Genomic DNA, 24,950 nt, shown 5'->3' with positions numbered 1-24,950 from the left:
GGTATCTACTTTCGTTGTCAAACCTGAAGAATTTAAGTAACCGATTAACCGATTTATTTTTCCTTTGTAGAACCTGGTTACTCGGGTGGTTTTTACTCTAAGAATTCTTAACAACGTTACCCACGGTTGTTAGAAACCTATATTACTGTATTATATCTCTAACACGTTTTTTTCAATTGTTTTATTATATTAAGTTCAATCTTATTTAAACATAAACAAACATACAACTTATTGCGTTACTTTTTGCGTATAACTAATTGAATTCAAAGTTTATATCGTTCTTCGATCGTCACTCGGATACTGATATTTTGTTCCGATAAGAATAAGATAAATTTAAAGAAAAGGGTTGAATACCCAACCTTTCGATGTCAGAGGAGACATTGTTTAATCCAGTACTTGGCTAACTGTACTTATAGGACTTTAATGCTTTCAAAATATTTGAGTAATTATGAACTCAGGTCTCCAGAACTTTAATGCTCTTTTGTTATCAAAGCCATCATTAATAACCTAAACTTTGAAAACTAAAGTAAATTTGGTTTTATTTGTAAATCGGTGGATAATTTCTAATGGGAAAAGTAAAGAGGTACATTCTGTTTTATAATTTTTTTAAACATACATAAAATCTGAGAAATGGAGTAGCAAAGTAACTAACTGATACTCTCATCGTTCAACGGTTAACCGGTTAACTCGATGACAACACTACAATCTACAGTGTATGCAATAAAGCATCAACATGCATTATGTTGCCTCATATTTATAACACATGAAATTTCTAATGTAAAAGAAAAATGTTTTCCAGCAATGTGAACAGTATAATTCCTTTCTTTAATAGAAGATTTTATTCTATGTAATATACGGTGCACAAAAAAAAATGCCGATAGGGCATTGTAGATCATAATCGCATCATCGCACTTTGACTAATGATCGATAGCGCGATGACACGATGGCGCGCTGACAACGCTATGGTTCAATAGCGCGATAACAATGATGCGGATAATGCAACGAAGCTTGTGCGATTGGGTAGTGCGATAGAGCGATAGCAAACACCACTTCATCGTTAACGTACCATACTGCCATCCTGTCAACGTTATCGTATCATTGCATCGTCTTGCTATCGCTCCATTGTGCCATCGTCATCACAATGTTGTGGTATCGCATAATCGCCATCACACTATCGCACCATCCCGTCTTCAACCCAAATCTCGATGATACTAATGATGAGCTCATTCGCTCATTTGGAATAATAGTTTGTAAACCAACCTCTATGGAATTTCTATGCTATTATACCTTCAAATTTGAAAGTACTATTGTTAACTTTGATTTAAAGACCAAAAAATGAGATGGAGACATTGTTCAAAGTCAGAAAATGTCCCCCGGTCATTATTCTACAGGGGTCATTATCCGTGCTTATAATGGTATATCTGTACATGTTTTTGATGGAAAATGCTATTTGACATAATCATACACGGCAGTAATAAAATTCTCACAATGTTTCTTATATATGACATTTCATGTGTATTTGTTTCTCGGTATAATATCATTAAAAAGTTACTATGACATTCTGATTACTTTTTAGGTACATCGTACCTAATGACTTTGTACACCCGATTTGCAATTACACATTTATAAGACTGTAATACATAATAGCATTTGCCAATATTTATTCTAATCAATATATTGAAAGTAAGCTCAGGTAATATATATCATCAAGGAAAATCAAATTTCGATCCACACATCACAGACTGCATATAAACTGATACGTGCTCTTGTTTTGAGTTGAAGAAATGACGTGTTACTCGTGCATACTTCATAAATTGCATTCTCTATTTACATTATGCTTAGCATTTCAAACATGCACAGGGACTAGAGGAATGATTATGGAAAGAGATTATTCTTTTGACAATTATCTTCCAAACAGAACAAATAATGTGATTTTAACAAATATAGCTGTACGCAGTAGGATCGAATGTGTTCTGGAATGTAAAATGCTATTTCCTGATTGTGTTGCAGTACTTTTTCAGGACAAAGAATTACATTGTAAACTGCTTAGAAGTTTCCTTTATGACAGGAACAGTTATCAATCGAATAATAATGTTGTTTATTTTCGCCGTGAATATGGTGAGTAATATACAAGTATCAGCAACTCAGGACAAAAAAATTGGGATTTTGGTATGGTATTCTAAAATTTTTGTTGCCTTATAAAATGTTACTTGTATGCGCGTTTTAAATATATCGAAATAATTTCAGCGCACTCCAAGTACTCTCTCTCTCTCTCTCTCTCTCTCTCTCTCTCTCTCTCTCATTTCTTCACACAAACTCAATAAATAAGCGTTGAAAATAAATATTTAGATACATTAGTAAATATTTAAACCACTTGGTTTTTGAAAGGATTATATACATGTATGATTTTGCCCCCCCCCCCCCCAATCAACAATTTAGAATCTGATTCAGATTTGCATAATTGTTTTTTATTTTGTAGAAGATATTATATTAGAGATATTTCCAATACATCTTTCACATTTATATGCACTCAGAGGCTGTGAATAATGTCAGAAACATTGCTTTTTTGCAAACCAATCAAAATAAAACAAAAACGTGCCATTTTCTTGACGTTTTCCTTATGGGAAACATAGAGCGCAGCTTAGAACATGCAGAATTTTTCTGTCAGTAATTAGTCTTGGATAGATACATTTTTGGTAAAAATATAAAGTTTGTTCAAGTCTGTGCTCAATATTTTCTGGAAGAAAAACTGCTTGAAAATAAGCAGTTTTTTTTTAAATATGCTAAAATGGCGGGGAAAGGTGAACTTAACGATGTCATTTTTCTAAACTAATGGCACTTTGAACAAATTGAAAATTACGAATAAAGGTCAGTGTAAAGCTGTGCAAAGTAAAACTATATATAAAGTAAAATAGAGATATTCATTTTAAGCGGTCATTGAGATACTTATCATATATTGCTCTTTGACTGAAATACACTAGTACATGTACGGGCACAACGTTAAATAACACTTTTAAAATTTCATTTACAATATTTTTACAGAATGTAGTCCTGGTTGGAGAGAATTCAACAACCATTGCTACTTCATAAATCAGACCACTTTGACGTGGAACGAAGCAAAGGCATGTTATGTTTTATTATTTCACATTTTTCTTAACCAAATCACTCTTTTTCAGAAATATAACTCACTGACTATAAGAACGAAATTTTCTGCCTGTGTGTTAGAATGTGATTTAGAAATATTGATATCACTCCAAACGATCTGGTAAATTTAAAGTTTATACAGTGTATATTCTTTAGAAAATATTTTTCGTCATTCTCAATCAATATTTTTTGGAAATTATCCTTTAAAAATGTTAAAAACACTAATAAAAGAGTCACAGATACATCGAGCAGGCATATAGTTAATTCACTCTTACAGCAATTTGATTTTGTTCCCTATAGTTTTAAAGGTATTAGGAACTTATTAGATATAAATAATTACGTTTATTTAAAAATCTTGCACGTCGCTATTAGCATGTTTCACTGCTCATTCACATGCAAGTCTCGTTGAGCATGAATCAATGAAATGCAAAGCAATGGTACATGTATACCAGAGGAAATTTTAAAACCTCTATAAAAATACATTATCAATTTCTGTCAAACATTTGAAAACATTTACCATTCTCAAATATGAAATTTATCTAAATTAATGACACCGAATATATTTTCTTTTTATTTTACAATTCATCATGTCTCTGTCACTGTTATTGAAATTGCATGTTGCTCCAAGAACATTACCTGGAATATGAATTTTTCTCTGTGTTTAATTTTAGTTGGAATGTGAAAGACACAATGCTTACCTTCTGGAAATAGAGTCTGCTGATGAAAATACCTGGGTGACCTCACTTTACATCAAACCACCTGGTAATGCACATATATTGTTTGTTGATTCAATGACTTAGGTCAATTGAATGTATAGTCATCGGAATAGTAAATGAAAGATGAAATTCATTGCCATATATCTGATCACAGCAAGGAAGGTACATTAATATCATCCCAGACATACAATAAACGTTTCAATTATGCATTTGTAGAGTAGTATAGTGCACATATTGCACAAATTTACATAATTATTTTCTTTCCTTGCAGAACAATGCCCTGTCGAATGGTATTGCTCAGTTTGGGTCGGAGGAATGTATAGCTTCACAGAAAAGAATCATGTTTGGCAAAATTCAGAAGCCATTGTAAGCTATACGAATTGGGATTCGGATCAACCTTCAGGTGGAGGCCAAAACTGCATTAATATTTGGAAAGCAGGAAAGTGGGATGACGCATTTTGTGGGGCACAATTTGAGTTTGTGTGTGAAAAATCGTAATATAATTAAAAAAAAGCGTTAGAAAACTTTAGACAGTTCATTGTAGAGTGAAAGTAAAAGCCCTTATTTCCAAAACGGATTAACTTTTGCATAAATTGAGAACTAATTTACATAATTTGTACAGAAAGTATTTATGCATTTATTTATTTTTTTATGTATTTATTTCAGTTTTTATTTACAAAAAAATATCTAAATAAGAAATTTTTGGATTTTTTTTTTCTTCAATGACTTGTTTAGACATTCAGCTTACGAGATTAATTATTATTAGTATTATTTGTTTTTATTGAATTTATGCCAGTTGATTCTGACATGCAATAAAATATAAAACATGTTCTAACATTTCTTTGTCATGAGAACAGTAAAATGCTCTGTTACTAGGAAGGTCGCCTACAAACCTGATTTATAAATTTATTTTTAATTATAATAATTTGATTGAATGTTTTCTTTGTTCTGGACATTGTTTCATGGTTTTAGTCACGTGTAATTCCATTTATTCTGTGGATGTAACTGGGGTTTTACTGACAGCATTTGATATTTTACAAGGCTAAAGATGTTCTGAAATTTTTGAACCATTCCAGATTGCATTAAGAAAAAAATCCATTTACTTTTACATAATCAATATCAATGTTTGCTCGTTTCCTGTAAAATGCCATACGTTATCATATATGTATAATTTCTCTCAAGAATATCAAAGATATGGATATAGATCTTTATATAATTTAGCTATTAACCAACAGATTAACCTACATGTGTATGTTTATTTACACTTTCGAGTCCTAATTGGCAATTATTTAGTACAATTATTGGCAATTATTCAGTACTTACACGGAGTTTTTAAGCAGATGTGATGTCAGTATGCTTTGCTTTTGAAATGCTTTTGAGATAATAATTGGTTGCATGTTAAAACAGGTGAATATTGAAAATCGATTAAATATTTGCTAAACAAGTAAATGAACAAGCTATTTAATTACTAGTATGACAAATTTCTTGCCAGATTTTGAGTCATGTTACATTGGACTTTGGTGTTTATATTGTTTAATATTCTTGAAGGAAAGATAGAAAAATTGCATCATGACAAATAATTTTTAGCATCAGGTAGACTTCAACCAGAGAGCTCTATTGAAGTATCAACTGTGTAAAAAGAAATATCCATATACTGTTCATATTAGTTTTGATTATTGTTTTGTTATATTTTGATTTATTGAAAGAGACATTCTTTAGAGTTTAGAAGGAAAAAAGTATTGAATTTCTTGTAATACATTATAGAATGGTTGGAAACATAGTTATATAGGGGAAAGCAAAAAGTACATTTATTTTTTCTCTCAAAGAAATATATATTCCGACAAGCTCAAACATTCAATGAAAGTATTTGAGTATACTCGAATATTTGATAAATAAAATTTGGTTTATTCTAAATGTACACCTTCCTACCCTCAGGACAGGTTTTGTGCTGTTAATTGGAAGTAAAAGTGGGTGTAGAATTTTGTAGTGTACAGTAAGGAATTCGTTAATGTATTGAATATATGCAACCGAAATATAATTTTAAAAATATATCTCGAAACTCCAATTGGTGAACTGAATGACCTGTCAAGGACAAGACTGTCGTATACTGTTCAGATTTCAATACATGTATTTATTATTATCACCTGCCTAATAAGACATATAATCATAATCTTCTATTCAATGTTTTGGAAATATATAAAAAACACTTTTATAGACAGGTTTTGTAGGTAATTAACTTATTTCCTGATAATGAATTTAAAACTTAGATAATAGACAATAGTTTATTCTCAAAAACTGTAACAACAGTGTAGATCAGAGAGCAAATGACACATATTAAATGTTTAAAATAAAGCATGCGTGAGGGGAAAAAAGAAAAGCAGTGAAAAAGAAAGTTACATACAAGAGAGCCAACTCTCTCAATTATAATCCCAATAAGTTTAAACAGCTTAATCAATTGATTTTTTGCTATTTATGTTAAATAATTGTTCAAACTTAAAAACATTAGGATTTGTATAGTAATGTTTGGACAAACATGCGAGTCTAGAATTCTTAATTCATGGATCGTACATTTAAATAAGTAATGGAATTAATCTCACATTTCCTTACATAAACACAAGTGACATATTCTGTTTTCTCTTGCAATATTATACTGTAAACGTGGTTATTTTGATGAGTTGAAAAATTGATGATTTTTTGTTTACGGAAATTGACGAGTGTTAATTTTGACGAAATATTGAATCAAGATTTATGTATATCTTTGATTTCACGAGATTAAAAAAAATAAATACAAGAACTAAATAAATACAAGAACAAAAAAAATGAGCTTCAAAGCTAGTACTCAGAGTAAGCTCGCCAGAAGCTAGAGGAGCAAAAACTTTATGGAAACATTGGCTTAGTTGACTTGAGAACGTCTACGTGTGAGTTCACGATGTTATAAGCAAGGACCGCGACTTCCTCGGGAACTCATTTACAAGCGTTTTCATCAATAAAAATTAATTTTGCTTGTAAAAACCATCTACAGTGTATAAGATTTGATTGAATTAATTGCTCTTTTGTATTTTGCTTTCATTATACGAGGCCGATTGCCTGAGGTGACAAAGTAAGTAAACGCGACGTGGTGATAATTACGCAAAGTAAGAATGTTGTGACCATGGGTAATAATAGTTTATGACATAGTCAATGGTTTTTAAAACTGTGATTATATGTTTTCATAACTATTTACAAAAAAAATTAAACAGTAACTTTGATCCAGTTTTAATGGGGGAAGCCGAGAAAATTAAGAGGTAAAGTTGTACAACGGTCAATGTTTGTTGTGACGCTATATATATGATATGAAGTTTGACGAGTGGAAATTTTGACGAGAAAAGAAAAATCGTCAATATAGTCAAAATTAGCACGTCGTCAAAATTTCCACGTTTACAGTACTATTTTCCTATCTCAATTGAAAGCTTAGCATTTGCTTTCTTAAAAAACACAATATTTCATAGAAAGTTTACAAGGTAAATTCAACAAATATTTCTCAAAAGTTAAAAAGATTTTCTAATAATTTTATAATATTAAAAGACTTTTATTGCCACACATAAGCAAGTCCACAATCATTCAGTATGTTTTTAACGGCAATGCACTATAGTATATTATAAAATTTTAACATGTTTATAATTTTGATGAAATTTTAGTATCTTGTGATACAACACGTTTTGCCCAGAAAAACGTTAATAGATAAAAGGTATCTACGAAAGCCCAGAAGGCTCATTCGAGATTCGAGTTTCGAAATACGAGATTCAAAATTCGACATTCGAAATTCGAGTTTCGAGATTCAAGATCCAAACTAACCAATCAAAAGCCGGCTTAGGATTCAATTACTCCCCTTTGCTAAGTTTTGACCTTCAAGGAATCGTTGAATGTATTCAAACCGAAGAGGTCATTTGATTATATTACAATGCAAGAAAGAGTGTTATACATGTATATATTAGAAAGAAATTAGAAAAAAATATTGGGTTTTTGGTCTCCAAAATATGCTTAAATTTATATTATAACTTCTTAAACATTATAATAGATTTATATCAAGAATATCTATATCGTATTATCTACTTTGTTTACAGGATTGATGTCATAATAATAAATATTGTTCATCGGATTCAAAGAGCAAAGGGAGGGGGGAGGGGGAGTATTGCAGTCGATGAGAATTATTAGTGTGCAATTAAACAAGTGACTAGCGATTAATGATAAATGGTAATAGGGGTTTCAAAGTGGATATAGTTTGTGACAAGGTGTTAGAAAGTGACCAGTGACCAAGTTTGTGAAACCTAGAGACAGCCCCTTAAGTACGGATGGCTGAAATATATATGCTTAATAAAGATAATGATTTGTCTTTGTTTTGATCCGTAGGAAATAATAAAATAAAAAATCACTGTAAAGCCCCCCCCCCCCAAAAAAAAAAACAAAAACAAAACCGGGGTTATCACGTTATTAGACGTTATTTTTGAAAGAACACATGCACAAAGTTGCTATGTTTTCTATAGTAAATTATATCGGTAAGAAATATAAGGGGAATATGGTTGGGGGGAGGGAGAGAATGGCTATGTTGTTTATTTTATTACAACGGTAGACAAAGTCAGTGTCAATCTTGCGATGCATGGGCAAAATAAGTATATATTCGATAATTATTTATAAGGAAACCGCTCGGATCTCGCAAGATACATGATCAATCAATACACAAGTTTCAATACACATGATGTTATGGCCATAGAGAAAAAAAAGATACAAAAGTATTTAATAATGATAAAAAATTAATTATTTTAACAAAACAATGGACCCTCTATACACCTTTAGGACTTTGAAAAAATCGTATAGCCTAAAGGAGTACGTATTAAAATTACTTAGTTCACGCCTTTTTAGTGTACACAGAAAATCTTGAAAGACATCGTAGTAGTGATAAAAAAAATCGCGTTCGCGCTTTCCCAATGATGTATATTCCGTATAGGCAAAAAGGCTGTAGCCTACACTTCATTTTCTTGATGTGAAAAAAAATATTTATTTATAAATGTATTTGGTGGAAAAATGGGGGAAATTTGATCATAAATCTTATTTATCACAGACTACCTATAAAAAACAAAAGTGAATTTATTGTTTCCTAACTATTTATTTCTAAAGTTTGGCATTTATTGGCCACGGCTGGTTCAGATCAAATTATTTAAAATACATGTGTACAGTGGGTGCCGACCCAATTGGTTTTTGGCACACCTCCAATCAAAGCCAACAAACAATCAATCAATCAATATTAACCGTACACATGTCAAAGTTTTAAACGATAAGACTGGCGTTTCTTCCAAATTCTGCAGGTGCGCCAGCCTTATGCATCAATAAATCAATATTCAATTTCATCAATCGAAATTGAATTCAATCAATCAATCAATGTTCAATTCAATCAATCAATATTCAATTCAATCAATTAATGTTCAATTCAATCAATCAATATTCAATTCAATCAATCAAGGTTCAATTCAATCAATCAATGTTCAATTCAATCAATCAATATTCAATTCAATCAATAAATGTTCAATTCATATCAATGTTCAATAAATCAATATTCAGTTCATTCAACTCAATGGATTGTAGTAAGCTCATGTTTAAGCCAAGCAATATTTGAATAAATCATCAATGTTCAATGTTAATTATGTACAAGTTCATTGTGTTCGATTCCAGAATTATCAACGTAATCATGTTACATCTGCGCCCTGTTAACAGCGGCGCGAGTCAAGATGATTTGTGTTAAGCTAAATCCGCCAAACGTGCATAAATACTCATGTAATATGCACGCCGCCACAAAAGTGGGGGTAGCTTAACACCCTACTCGCAAATCCAGCCGTGACCGCTCCAATATACCAATCATAAAGAATACACATTATTGTTGCAGTTTATTATAGATGCAAGCCCACTTTTAAAATTTTCAAGGAACAGTTTATTACCAGACATAGAGAGGTGTATCCCGTCGGGGCGGTAATTGTCGAGACTGAGATGGATATTTGACTGCTTAATGTACCCTCCGTTATAATGGGTTAAAATATGTTTGGCAATTGCACTATTTACTCGCGCCCGACCTCTTTCGAGGTCGGGCCTCCCTTCACATTTCCAAGCAATCCTAGTTATCATTTGCGACCAAATTATCTTAGTGTTCGGGAAGAGCTTTTGAATCTTTTTCAAATCACCTTTTATTGCAACTATCAATTCAACTAGATGAAATCCCGCGCAAGCGCGGGGAATTGAATTTATACCACTACCGACAGAAAAAATCTAATAATAATATTATATATATTGTAGTTTCTACTGACAGCCTACAGGCTTATAACTGGAAGAAATACTTTGTGAAGTAGAAGTACGTCTCCACCCCCCCCCCCCCCCGTGTAAAACTTAAATAACAATATCATTAATTGACGTTTATTGAGAAACCTGTTATATACTATGTTATGGATATTGTATATACTATGTTATGGATATTGTACTTCAGATGCTCTTATTTCATTTCCGTCAAGAATAAAAGCAGTGAATATGCACATTTTACTGAGAAATAGATTTTTTGGGGTAAAAATTCACAGGTACTTGGGTCTTGGTTTATAAATATGTATGTACCTTATTGATATGTAAAAACTGTACCTTACCTCTTTTTTTAACATATCAATAAGGTACATAAATATTTATAATCCAAGACCCAAGAACCTGTGTAAAAATTAGCTTTTATATAACGCCCTATGAATACAATGGCGGATTTAGAGGGGGGCCAGCCCCCCTCCCATTTTGTGTCCAAAATATACATAAAATTTAATAAGTCAATTTTTTTGGTGTGTGTCCGTGACCCCTACCCCAACCCCAAACTGGTTGCCCCCCCCCCTTTCAAGATTCCTGGATCCGCCACTGGAATAGGCCGAGTATTTGATACAAAAGACTGTATTTAAAAAAAAAAAAGAAATGTATTGATTAAAGCAAAATTTTACAGCATAATTGTATTTGAATAATGCCTAATTCATTAATATTCTCTTTTCATGTAAGCAAGTTTATTACGAAGTACAAATTGTACTTCGGGTTCGTTGCCACGATGCTCTCAATGAGGAATATATATACAAATTTTACCGATAAATTTATTAGGAAAACCTACTACATATATGTAATAGTAATATATAAATATATTCACAACTTACAGTATTATCAATGATTTACCATTATTTCAAAGACCATTCACACAAAAGCTTTTTTATGTTAAAGCAGCTATAATCACCTCGTTTTTCTTTTTAACATCGGGCTCGATGCTATATGATGTTCTAGAAGTTTCCGTCAATATTACGATCGGTGAATGACGAAAATAATCTGCACATTTTCCTTTTTAATCGGGTATCACAACTTATTTCCTTTATATCATTAAAATCAAGTTTTGATTGAATAATAAAGTGATGACGTTTTATGAAATAAATAAACGATTGCTTGTTGTCAGTTTCATTAAAAATTGCCAGTAACTTAGATCCGCCAACCGGAAACGCCACCGTACTCACGTTTTTGCTATTTCATGGCTGTTTATAGAAAATAAAAGTAGACTTTTAATTTAATGTACGATACTTACAATGCAAGTGAAATCTAAATATAGTTTACGGACATCATCTTGTATCGTGTGTATTCTCAGAGGAGTAAGTAAGAACTCTGGTGCACCCGTTTCGGAGTTTATTTGCAAAATTTATTAATTTATAAGTATAGATGGTCTTCATACGGCCAAGGTCATTTGCTCCACAATGTAATACCAAAAATTTTGGTGGATCGATAAATGCAAGTAAATGTTTTAACAATTTAAGAACACCACTCCAGCACATTCCTCTTCGACCTTGCCACAGTATATTATGCCTGTCGAGATTAAGGTCAGATGTGAATCCTAACTCAATCGCAGCTAAAAAGGCCCATGAAATTAATGATGAACCGATGATCCAAATATCTTGATAATGTTCTGTAACGAAAAAGATCTAATTTCAAGCTGTCATTCTATTTGACTGCCGGGATCCTAATATATAAGCGATAACAATCTGACTTCCACCTTCCTAACAATTTAATTGTTTCGTCATCAACGCCCTGAGAATGGAAGTATGTAGCTGCTCCAATTCTAAAGGAATGTGATTTATAGTTGCATCCAGATATACTGAGACGCGAGAGGCATTTAGTTAAGATTGAATTAAACTGATATCTAGTTAGCGGTTTACCACCGAAATGACAAAATAATTGACCAGAAATATTCGGTCTTTGTTGTAAATAATGCTGCATGAGTAATAACGGACAATATGGACCGCCGATAGCGGGGATAATTAACTGTGTTCCTTTGCCGTACTGGTCAGTCTTTGACCTCCTAATGTTAACTTCTAAGTAAGATGAAGACTCGTGTATAATGAGATCGTTCTTAAGTAATGCTGTGTTTGAATTTCTAGGGCCTACTGTAAATTCCCCGACTCGAAGAAAACCAAAAAAGGCCAACGAAAAAGCCGCGGAAAATAGACTCGCCTCGTAACTCGATGTGCATACAATGGGTAATGTATTAATTAATTTCTGGAGGAGTTGAATCGTTATTGGTAACCGTGTATCTTTGGAGTGTCTTTCTCTCTTCATTCCCTCTAGCATTTTTCGAATAATAAAATGTGAAGTATAATCCGGTAATTCTGAGGTGGAAATCTTAATCTTATGCGATATAGCTGCTAGATATGTTTTGACAGTGCTAACTGCGTAACCTTTGACGGAAAGGAAAGCGACAAAGTTTGTCAATTCCTCCAGAGTTACGGGGGTGGAACTCGGACCTGAACTTACAAAATAAATCGTAGCCGTTGTTGTATGCCGCTTTAGTATTGTCTGAGGTGGCCATGTCTATTAATCTAACGGTTTCGCTCCTGATATCAGTGAGTGAAATACTGGTGGAATCGGGGTTGGTTTTACATCTGCCTTTGGGGCTAGTTCCCGGAATTTGGTCCACTGTCGACGAGATAAAGCATCAGCAATATTATTATATAAGCCTGGGATGTGTTTCGCTTTAAATCTAAAATTATATTTCATTGAGAGATATACTAAATAACGAACGAAATGCATTACTCTTTTAGATTTTGATGTCTGTTTGTTCAAGATGAATACGAGGGCTGCGTTATCTACTCTTAATATAACATTTTTTGATCTGAAGTATTTTCCCCACAATGTCATTGCTAGAACTATTGGGACCAGCTCTAAAAAGGTAACGTCCCTCAAAGTTTCTGTTTCCCTCCATGTTGAGGGCCAAGCGAAGTGGGCCCATTTGCCGTTTAAGTACGCCCTGCACCCCAGGTTCTTACCCCCAGCACTGTCTGTATACAATTGAAGAATATCACTGCTTAACCAATCAACATCATTTAAATAGCATATGCCATTGAAGTGATTCAAGAAATTAAGCCACATGAGCAAATCGTCTTTAATGGATTTTGTAATGCGGATAAAATGATGTTGCCTTTGCACACCAATCATAGCATCATAGAAACGCCGATGGAAGGCGCGGGAAGACCGCACGGCTTTGGTGCAAAAGTTTAATTGACCTACCAGAGATTGCATCTCCTTCAAAGTGACTTTAGATTTATTTGTCATTTCTGTCAGCGAAATCTTAAGCTTAATTAGCTTATCGTTTGGAATGCGTACTTGCCCCAGACATGTGTCAATTTCCAATCCCAGATAGGTTAACTTTGTGACAGGGCCAACAGTTTTATCGATGGCAAGAGGAATTCCCAAAGCTTTACATAAATCGCCAAATTGTCTCATGAGTCGTAAGCAATCGTCGGGATTAGCTGAACCAGCAAACAAAAAGTCATCAAGATAATGCGTAACATGCGCGAAACCAAACTGTGACCTGACGGCCCATTCCAAAAATGAAGCAAATTTCTCAAATGTAGCGCATGCTATAGAACAACCAAATGGTAAACATTTGTCAATGTAGTATTTACCTTCAAATTTGAAGCCGAGTAGGCAAAAATCATTTGGTTTTATTGGTAATAGTCGAAAGGCGCTTTTTATGTCCATTTTGCCCAATAAAGCTCCTTTACCGAGCTGACTTATCATTTCGATAGCTCTGTCGAATGAAGAGTAGTGTACGGATGAAAGTTCTTTATCTATAAAGTCGTTGACGCTATTGTTATGTGGATATGACAGATGAGTAATTAAACGCCACCCCCCGCTAGATTTAGGAACGACGCCTATTGGAGACACCCTCAGGTTTGAGAGTGGTAGGTGATGGAAAGGGCCAGCCATGCGACCCATATCCACTTCACTTTGCAATATACTATGAATTTCGTTTGGGTACTGGTTTGCCGAAATTAAATTTTTACACTCCAAGTAATTACGCGGACCTAAATACTGAAGCGAAAATCCAAATTTAAACCCATTTAACAACTCATTACCTAATTTGTGGTTTGGATACGACTGTATCAATATTGAAAGTTGATTAATGTCTACTGGAGAATGACCGAGGTGCATTAGCCCCCTGGGGGTAGCGAAATCTATATTTTGGGATTTGTCCTGGGCGTGGTTGCTGATTTTGTGATTGAAAACGAAAAGGCTGCTTTTGTACAGAAGAGCGTAGAGCTGAATTGCGAGGACAAGTGAACATTGGGTGCTCAGATGAACATTTGATACAGCAATGTGCATAAATACAATAGGGTTTACTGCATGCACCCTTGTAGTTGAAATCAAAACACATGCCCTTCGACGGTTCAACTGCTTTTGGGGGATTGATTAGCGGAGAAGTTACGTATAACATCCAAAGTTCATTGTCAATTTCCCCCCATGCCAGAGAACTATTTCTTGCCTTCTTAAGCCTAAATTGTTCATCATACAATTTCCAGCCCGTGGGAGATCTATAAGAACCCAGTCTAACCGTATGCATATATTTAAGTAAACCAAGTGATTGATCGGGGTGTGCTTCAACGTAAACACTAGTAAAAACAAGAAACGCATCAGTCCATTTCCCAATGTCGGTGATTTTCCCACTTTTCCCCTGTTGAAGGACGAGTTCCCCGTCCACTAAATTGAGCTTGTTTTTCTTATCCCTTTCATCTGATGATTCCAATAAAACACCCAGATCTAAATACTCCCCATTTTGTATTTTTTCCCGTGTTTTTGGAGAGATGTTGTAACCCAATGAATCTGTTACGCTAACAATAGGTGTAGGTAAGTAAGCTGACGTACCTACTGAGCCGATAGTGGCAGCGATGTCTTCCTCATTGCTGGGCATCCCTTCACATGAACTGGTACTACTTTCTTTTACTCCCTCCTTTTGTGGGGCCTTGGTGGTAGCTGTCTCTTTTCTGGAAGACTTTTTGGCGGCTGTAACTGCAGTTGTATTTGACTTTCGTTTAGGCATCTCTCCGGAAAATTATTTGAAAAAAATTTCTAAAAAGTTTGCAGCACACCCAAAAACGTGTATCTTTGGAGTATGGTTGATAATTGACTGTTTCGATACTTGGCGCAGATATTGCGCGCGCATCATTCCACGTGGTGCGCTGTGATAAATGGATTTATAACGTATTCACTGCATAAATCCGATTATTTACCAGTTACTAGAATATTTTTTCATGCAATAAAAGTATTTTTAGCAATCCACACTTTTATGCCTATCCAACCTTTACAGTATACAAAACTTTTGATTTTTAGGTTGGGTTAGTAGGGAGTCAAACATAAAACATTTTAAAAATTATATAGATTATTCAGTAAAGAAGTTTCCATAATTTCCAAGCACTGTTTAAGGATTTTAAAATTTCTCAATTTTATTAAAAGTGGTCATGAAGATTTTAATTTCTGTATCATAAAAATATGTTTAAATGATTTATAATTATATTCACTGGAAAAATGACAATGATAGATGTCTCCAAGATCGCAGAAAGTGGTCCTACGATCCCCCCCCCTTCTGTTGAGAGGGGCGACTCCCTCCTTGCCTATACGCAATTCGGCAATGATGCGCTTTAGGTGAAATCTGTGCCTTCACATTAGCGTACACATTAGCCAAAGGGGATATAATACCACTGTATCCCAATAGGAGAAATATATAAAAATTAAGTTTTCAATTAAGGCTTTTAATACTTGAATTAATTAAAAATTATATAGACAATACAGACTGGAATTTATTTTATTCCATATCAAATAGTAGATCAGTCTAACTGCATAAATTCACCCTTAAATGTAATGAAATGTATCCTTAATTTAATTTCTGTGCAGTGTAAAGACGATCCTAAGTATTTCATATCAATAATAATTATTTTCTCCCTCATCAATGCGCACATTAAATAATTTATCGACATACTGCTTTCGCAATTCAACGATAAGACCATATAATATTATATATATGTATCTATTGTTTTGTTTAATGAGGAAAATAAGATTTTATACATATTTTTCAAAACATTACCAAAAATTCAGTTCTATATTGTTTTGATATATATAAAAAAATTTCTTGCATTATTATTTAAGCAAATGACCCATTTGTTAACAATATATTCAGTGATTTCTTGATAGTGAAAACTTATTAAAGGGGAATAATCAAATATTGAATCCGCCTTTTGATTGGTTATTTTGGATCTTGAATCTCGAAACTCGAATTTCGAATCTCGTATTTCGAATCTCGAATGAGCCTTCTGGGCTTTCGTAGGTATCTACCATGTTCTCCATATATCATAGAATTTAGTTTGGAAGACTTCAGGATTTTTACAAAATTTTAGAAGAAGTCTTACAACATTTACATTTTTCAAGAATACCATACTTTGCTTTCGTAACTTTCTCATACATATCCTTAATATTCAAATTGAAAGATCCACCTTTACAAAATGTTACACCTTAAGAAAATGTACAAGCCTACATGAACAAGGAATTCGTGCATTATTCTGAAATTGAAGCATTTATTTATTAATTACAGACAACTTCTTTAAAACATATAATTCAATGATCATTGAAATTTATTTTGGTAAGTATATTCTTTAAATCTTTTAGACAAACTAAGAAGGAATTCATTTTGTTGTCCTGGATGGATCTAGATCTGATCGTGTTAAAAGAAGGGGACTTTATATACCCGGGTATTGCCAACTTAAATCGTATAAATCGATCCTCTAAAGCTACAAAACAGAGTGTTCACTTGTCAGTAAGTATCCAGTAACCTAATACTACAACTCTTATAATATCTCCAAAGATTTGATTTTGGGGAAAATTATTCTTCTGAAACACATAACTTAAAATGAAATAGTTACATGGAACTTAGTAGATCTATAAAATCAGAAAGTATTTAAAGAATTTGGACGATCAAATTTAATCAATTTGATAAAACAGGTATTGTTCTAACAATTTTCTAATAAAAATAACTCAGAGGTATCCCTTGTCGGTGAAATCTGTAAAGCATCGAATTTTTGGATTTTAAATTCGTTTTCGAATACCAACGCATCGAATGAATATTCGAATATTCGTTGACTTCCCCTTTGTAAAACATATGTTATTAGCTTACAGTGTAAAAGAAGTTTAGAAGTTCAAAAACAGACGTACGCGTCCAGTTTAGAAGATTAACACAGTGACGTAATGATGTAAAAAAAATAATAATCAAGGATACAGGCATTATATTTCAATCGAAAAAAAACTAATTTGTCTTATTTTTGAGAAATGTACATGTAACTTGGATTTCTATAAAACATTGATATCATAATGTAATATTTTATCAAAACTAGGACTGCCAGATTACGTTGATCACTTATTCATATTACTGGACCTCCCAAGGAAAAATAATTGTTTCTGTGCTTAGAGACATTCACTGCTTATGGCTTTTTTTAGGTCCTCAACCACAGAATAATTTTTAGGTTTGTTCAGATAGTTCCTCCAAGACTATTGGAAAAACTAAAGAAATGAGGTTCGATGTACCTCTGGAACAACCTTTACAGTTCTTTAGTAGTTTATCGTATTTAGCACAAGGTCGAGAAGCTCTTTTCCAGAAATGACACAAAGCTTTACTTTAAAGAATGCTAATAAAATTGATATTATTTCTTAACCTTATTTTAAAAAAAATGTAATGGCTGTTAGATATTCTGTTTCGAATTAATATCGGCCGCAGGAGTGACCAGTCTATTTGTGGTTGTGTTAGAATGTGCATATGGGAAAATGAAAAGTTATTTCATCTTTGCTTCGATAGAATAATTCCTTATTCATAACATATATAAAAGTTATGAATGAAATGTGGCAATAACAAATAGTATTCAAGCTCAAATGTCAATTCAAACATTACAAATCAGAAGCAGAGCAAACATGGACCTCTAAAACATCAATGGTGGGATTAGGTGCCATGAAGGAGTGAGCATCCCCTGCCCAGTGTCGTCACACCTACCATGTGCTCCTTGTCATGATCGGAAAAAAAACGGAAGAATCCGTAGACAATTCAATGTGTAAATAAGTATGAAAAACGTCAGTCAGCATTTTACTTAATGACAGATTGTTTTTGCTGACAGGGTCATTCTGTCGACCATAGAACTTGCAAAATGATGACATTAAAAGAGACTGTTGATATCGTTGTTTCATCTTGTTTGTTAATCGTTAACCTCGTTTTAGAAATTGTTCTAGAGCATGCTCTTGCGTATCGAATCAACCGGGAGACATTAATCCCATATGCAGGTAATAAGGATATATTGCTACATAAGTAAGTGAAGTTGACGATTGAAAAGTTGAAGTTATCACGATTATCATAAAGTTTGCTTGTTAGGTTACCATTAACGTTTTCTTCTAGTAAAATATCCAAATATGCAACAGATGTGTCAGACTCTGTGGAATCTAACTTCAAGCTCACTGAGATATTTCTATGATTAATTGATTGATTGTGTGTTGATTTACGTCCCATTCCAGAATTTTTCACTCATATAGAGACGTCACCATATATGGGTGAAGTGCTTCAAATTTAGACCTTTATTTGGCACTTAGGGCCATTGAGCAGTCAGGGTTCTTTATCGTGCCAAACGCCTACTGCGACAGTATAGTTTTATGGTCTCATCCGAAAGACCCGCAACATTTACTTCAAAGTGCTGAACGCTTGGCGAAGGAACAGCTGCTACCTATTTTTTTATCGACTTAGGTCAGTCGCTAACGTGATTCGAACATACAGCCTTCGGATCACGGAGCGAGCTCTCTACCGACTGAGCTACCGTGACGGTCTAGTCGAAATATGAATGGAAGTAACTATTTTTAATTGATAATACGTAGTCGATATATCTAAATGTCGAGACGAATGCCACAGGAAATGTTTTCTTCTTCTAATAAATAAGATTTTGAATAAATTCTGCTTAACCTGAATTTAAAAAAGTTTTAAATTTCGCATACTACTAAGTCTAAATGGTTAATATAACGTTTCAATTTGTTTTCCATTTCACATTTTATATAAAAAAAAAATGTTGCATGAACTGCTCTCCAACATGAAAGTGCGAAAGATATAAAAGCAAAACGTATTGTTTCCAGATATTATTCATTATTGTGTCTAAAATAACAGATTGTAAGCCAAGTTTAAAGGAGTGAATTTTGTTTTGAATACACTTCAGTTGCAAATGGTATTATGATTTTTTTCTGCAATTCACATTTATAGTCATAAATGGAATGGGTGTTGTCACGTGACAAAATCAGGTGGAATTAGTACGTCTTTTAATTTTGGTCCGCATTCAGACATTCATAATTGATACTTTTAGATATTTGTTTCATTTGTGTTTAATTCAAATAATATAATGATATTACATTCCTATCCTTTATCGCGCGCAATCTGATTTCCATTTCCATGAATTTATTTATTTGATTAATATTTAGCAATTGATCATTGAAAAATAAATCAAAACACAAATGCACAGAAAATTCAGGCAAATGTACAATTTGCAATACTAATGTATCATATTCTTTTTCTACTTTGAATTTTCTCTTTGGACTCTTTCTTGTATAAAATATTCTTAAGATGCTAAATATATTGTTTGCGGCCGATTTGATGCTTTGCTTAAATTTAACTTGTGATACATGTACCTGTAATTCATATAGATAATGTTATCAAAATGCGGTCTTAGAATATATGATACTTGTAAGTTCTTTGTTCCCGATCCGATCCTATGGATCCGCTGAGCAGTGTAGGGGGGACAGCTTCTAAAGGGTTTGTATAGGGGGAAAATAACTCGCGGTGTTAATATTCGCTATATTCACGGTGTTAATAAATCCGTGAATTCAAGAAACAGTGAATAAGTTTTCAATAACCTCCATGTTATATTTGGAAATTTGAGAATAGATAGACTACGATAGGTATATATACGTGCACTACATGGTCATTTCAGTAATTATGAGTCGTACTTGTCATTCAGTTATTCTAATTATCACGCTTTACTTAATTCAAATCAGCAGATAATAACCTGTATTTGTTAAAAAAGAGGTTTTAACAGCCAACGCTACATGTTTCATTAATCAAAACACATGGGTCATGAGTTTTGATAACCCGTGCGTAACTATGTTACCACGTGTATTTGTTACCTGCATTATCATGCGTATTAGTTTTTATCGGCATTTTGGTTTTAAAAAATCATTCAAATAATTATCGAACTTGTTGAAGATGTGGAAGGATATTATTTCGTCGATCTACATTAACACATTTCTTACCTTCCAGTGTTTTTTCCGCCGCGATGTATTATCCCTTCGGAAAGAAGATCTTGGGGTGTACATGCACTCATCGTAATAGCATATAAGAAAGTCATTCGACGTTTATAGTCAAGGACTTTTAATAACTGCACTTGTTTTAATTAATCGTCAATTACTTATTAAATCTAACTATTTTATATAAACCTACCCTGTTGTTCGTGAAGTGAATACATAACGCTAATTAATGTCGTTCTAGCTATGCTATGGATTTAACGGATATAGACAAGGGAGGTAACTTTTATTATTCCGCGAATTCAACAAACCGCGATCGTGTCAGGGGAGAGAAAAACGTGAAAATTACAACCCGTGAAATTAATCCCCTATACAGTACTTTACAATGAAAAGAAATTAAATTTCATTAGAAACAAATTTCCTAACTCTCTCTCTCTCTCTCTCTCTCTCTCTCTCTCTCTCTATATATATATATATATATATATATATATATACTGAAATAAAATATATATATATATATATATATATATATATATATATATATATATATATATATATATATATATATATATATATATATATATATATATATATATATATATATATATATATATTTATTTCAGTTTTTTTTTTATCTTGCCCCCCCCCCCCAAAAAAAAAATCACAATTAATCCTAGGTATCAAATGCTAAAATTAAATGGGCATGTTTTCAAAATTTAATACCAAAATATTAAAATTACATACAAAAAAATCAAATCAAATCGAAAAATTAAGTATTTTATTATCATGTTTCATTTCTCTGACATCGATTCTTTTTAAAACTCTTTTCTAGAAAGGAATAATTGAATTCAATATCGCATTTCTTTCGTTTAATATCAGCTGGGGTATTTAACTTTGTTCCGCACAGCCATAAATGAGAATTATTTAGAAAGTAAATTTGCTTTGTGGTTTGCAAACTCTATTTCTTAAAACTTGTTTTGCAGGCAATCATAAGTATTATAAGACCCTGATCGGAAAACATGTTTGTATTTAGCTCTGCTTTTTGTTTTCTTTTAATATCCATGGTCTATTACGTAAGTTCTATGCATTTTCAGGAAAATCAGTTTGAAAGAGAAATTCAATTTGATAACCTTTTGCCGACGCAGTCTTATCCATATATTCAAACCAGGGAGACATTTTCTCTGCAGCGATGCCTGACCGTCTGCAATAGTTTAGAGAAGTGTATTTCTGTTGTATATAGTCAAGATTTACGAATTTGTAAACTTCTGAAATGCTACCTCAATTTTCTCGAAGTTTCTTCCCCGCAAAGTAGTGAATGGATGTATGTCACAAGAGTAACTGGTAAGAAATGAATTTTTCACATAAGATTAAAAAGAAATAGTGAAATAAAGTTTATGTCTTTTTTAATGATAAAGCGAAAAAGATTCTGTAACGTTCAATATTATAAGCAAGCCATCTGTTCGTTAATGGAAACTTAATATATCAGTTTTCCCTTCCTGATATACCGGTTTTCAAAATTTCCATGTTCATTTTCGACTTATTCCTGCCAGTGCCCTAAAAAGAAAACTTACCCCCCCCCCCTCTTTTGTATTTTCCTTGTTTCTTTTGGAGAAATTCTGATGTTCTACCATGGGAAAATTGCAGATGGTTTTGTTTATACATTCTGACCCTATAGTGCTTTGTAAATATGTTTAAATGCTCTTTCTGTTAATTGTGGCCTTTCAAATAAAGAACTTATATCACACTTATTTACTTTCGGTCGGCAGATTTTTACTACCTTATAAATAAGATGATGTAAAGACCATTTTCAGAGTATCTGTTTAAAATAATTTTGAATTTACAGTATCATGGAGATAATGTAAGGTGTATTGTTTCTGAAACCAGAAAAATGTTTCATTGAATAAAGTTCATTTCCATAGAATGGAGTTAATTTCATTTAAAATGTACATTTTTCTGTAATACCATTATATAGGAAGTTTGTCAGAAGTTTAATTATCCTATCTCATAAGTATACCGACCATGGATGACTTAATTGCCAAGATACATGTATTTATTTCGGGTTGACAGCACTTGGAGCTTCGTCATTAGTCCTAGAAATGATTTATATCTTAAATATTTCAGTAGAGTCGGATATAGAATTTTCTATTTTAATATTCAAATAAAACAATAGTAATGATTTACACATCTTATGGATAAGCACCATTTAATTCTCTCTTTAAATATCAAAAAGGCACGATGCTAAATTTGAAACAGTATTCTTATTTTAGGTTGTCCTTCTGGGTGGAGGCGCTACATGGAACATTGTTACCTTTTCGAACAAGTTTCGTTAAACTGGAATAATGCAAAGGTTGTTTGTACCATTTTCAAAATCATTTATGATACAAACAAGTTAACAAGAAAGCGATTTTGAGTGGTTTCAATTTCTTCAACTCAATGTTTTTGTTCTATTTTCTGTGAAGTTATATATATATATATATATATATATATATATATATATATATATATATATATATATATATATGCTTTTTTCTAAAGATCAGTTATGAATGCTAAACAGACGACTAACTTTCTATGTGCACAAATGATCACCTACCTTTTGAACATTTTTCAGACCAACTGTTCTAACAAAGGAGCATATCTAGTCGAAATAGACTCCAAAGAGGAAGATGACTGGATTGTTGAACAAATATCGATGCGCAATGCAGGTAAACATTTAATCAGAATAAATATGTTCCGTTTCAAAAGTAGTGTCTACATGTGTATGTATTTTCTGTCTTCGAATTGAAACAGCTTTTTAAATAAATACATTAATTTTTAAATGCAGAAACGTATACAAGTATAGTGGGCAAAACAAAAACGGCAAGACTGATTTTGACCACCCCTTGTGTTTCAGCTAATAGCTTTTGACATATGAATAAATGAATAACAGAAACCACTGAAGAATGACTCCATATTTGACATAGCCACTTTGATTCACCATGTTTGCTTAAATTTTTAAAGTTCTTAAGTGTTATGAAAATCTTGATTTAAATCTGAAGATTAGGTAAAAAGGTTATAATAAATACAGTTACTCATAAAATCAAAAGATACACACTGAGAATCTCCTACGCTTTTTCAATTTATACTTGTTTTGTCATAAATACAGTTACTCATAAAATCAAAAGATACACACTGAGAATCTCCTAGGCTTTGTCAATGTATACTTGTTTTGTTTGGTCATACTCTCATGAGGTAGACGACCTGTTCTGGAGAGAATTTAAACTCATTAAATTAACATTACCTTAACGGCAAAAGTAGAAGCTTCTGCTATTCTAATAAAATCAATAAAGTGTTTTAAATGAGAGAAAACTTCATCATCAGTATCATTTCAAATTCCTAATTGAGCAATGATCCCCTATATAATGGGGAAAAAAAATGTTTAATATGCAAGGGATGTTGTAAATTGTGACAGATGGCGAATTATAATTTATTTAGAACATTTAATCAAGACATGCGTATCTGAATTGAAAAAAAAAAGATTTCCTAAACTTGAGTTACTACTATTATCATATTTATTATCATGAAGTTTGTAGAGCATATTCTAAGAAGTTCCTGTCCGTGACAAATACTAATCGATAAAAATGGTATCAACTGTTCCTTCGCAATGTGCTCAGCATGAACTGAGAGAAAACCGAATTCCCTTGTGATGACAGGAGCAAGGCAAATTATAAAATTAAAGAACCCTTAATGCTCAGTGGCCCTTGGTGTCGAGTAAAGATCGAAATTTGAAACCCTTTACTGCTTATTAGTTCCGTCTCAATTTTTCGCAAGGGGCGTAAACAACATACAATCAATCAAACAATTAATCTTTTTATATAATCATTATGGAAATGGTTTGAAAATTGACAAGAAAAGATGGAATAATATCATTTAATTTTAATCTTTTGTGAATATTTAAAAAATAATAATTTCACATATTAATCATTTACATTTTGCACATAGGTGAAGACGAAAATCAGTTCCTTGGAGCAAATTCTGAAGCAGAACTTGGTGTGTGGAGATGGAGTTCGAATAATGCACTTATATCCTATAGCAATTTCTGGCCAGGTCAACCAAATCTTTATGCCGCCGAGAGATGTGTAATTCTTGACTGGATTGCCATTCATGGGACTTACAAATGGGCAGACACAAGATGTTTAATGGCAAGGAAGTTCATATGTGAAAAAGACATGTGATGAGATGAATAAACAATAGCCACTTACGAATACTGCATAAATGCTTTTAACTTTGTTGATATGCAAACAAAAACAATATAATTCCCCTTGTAGGGGAATAAAAGAGGACGTTTTTAAAGATAAGAAATAAGTTTAATGAACAATAAAAACAAGCAAATAAAGACGCACAGAAACAAGAAATGATTAAACAAGCGAAAAATGATAGAATGTC

The 24,950-nt window shown here is 32.7% G+C and overlaps 2 protein-coding genes across 2 annotated transcripts; one reads left to right on the top strand and one right to left on the bottom strand.

Moving 5' to 3' along the window:
• Positions 1-12,603: 12,603 nt before the first annotated feature.
• Positions 12,604-14,156, bottom strand: LOC133195314 (uncharacterized). The gene is made up of 2 exons (XM_061331165.1): positions 13,205-14,156; positions 12,604-12,854 (listed from the first exon to the last, which is right to left on the bottom strand). The coding sequence occupies exons 1-2, from the start codon at positions 14,154-14,156 to the stop codon at positions 12,604-12,606; spliced, it is 1,203 nt and encodes a 400-aa protein (XP_061187149.1).
• A 2,755-nt stretch (positions 14,157-16,911) lies between these two features.
• LOC133195313 (perlucin-like protein) lies at positions 16,912-24,739 on the top strand. Its single transcript, XM_061331164.1, has 3 exons — positions 16,912-17,025; positions 23,137-23,230; positions 24,507-24,739. The coding sequence occupies exons 1-3, from the start codon at positions 16,912-16,914 to the stop codon at positions 24,737-24,739; spliced, it is 441 nt and encodes a 146-aa protein (XP_061187148.1).
• The last annotated feature ends 211 nt before the right edge of the window (positions 24,740-24,950 follow it).

Source organism: Saccostrea echinata, unplaced genomic scaffold (assembly GCF_033153115.1).
Source record: "Saccostrea echinata isolate AGI-Se365-2 ecotype Australia unplaced genomic scaffold, CSIRO_AGI_Sech_v1 ptg000029l, whole genome shotgun sequence".
Taxonomy (NCBI): Eukaryota; Metazoa; Mollusca; class Bivalvia; order Ostreida; family Ostreidae; genus Saccostrea; species Saccostrea echinata.
The sequence above is the reverse complement of the archived record's forward strand: the minus strand, read 5'-3'. Positions and strand labels throughout refer to the sequence as shown.

Excerpts from the sequence above, each read along its gene's own strand:
- LOC133195314 (XM_061331165.1), bottom strand. The coding sequence starts at position 14,156 with ATGGGTCGCATGGCTGGCCCTTTCCATCACCTACCACTCTCAAACCTG. Across the intron at positions 12,855-13,204 it reads GTATACAGACAGTGCTGGGG|TGGACCAAATTCCGGGAACT; the intron begins GTAAGAACCTGG and ends TCTCGTCGACAG.
- LOC133195313 (XM_061331164.1), top strand. The coding sequence starts at position 16,912 with ATGGATCTAGATCTGATCGTGTTAAAAGAAGGGGACTTTATATACCCG. Across the intron at positions 17,026-23,136 it reads AACAGAGTGTTCACTTGTCA|ACCAACTGTTCTAACAAAGG; the intron begins GTAAGTATCCAG and ends AACATTTTTCAG. Across the intron at positions 23,231-24,506 it reads AATATCGATGCGCAATGCAG|GTGAAGACGAAAATCAGTTC; the intron begins GTAAACATTTAA and ends TTTTGCACATAG.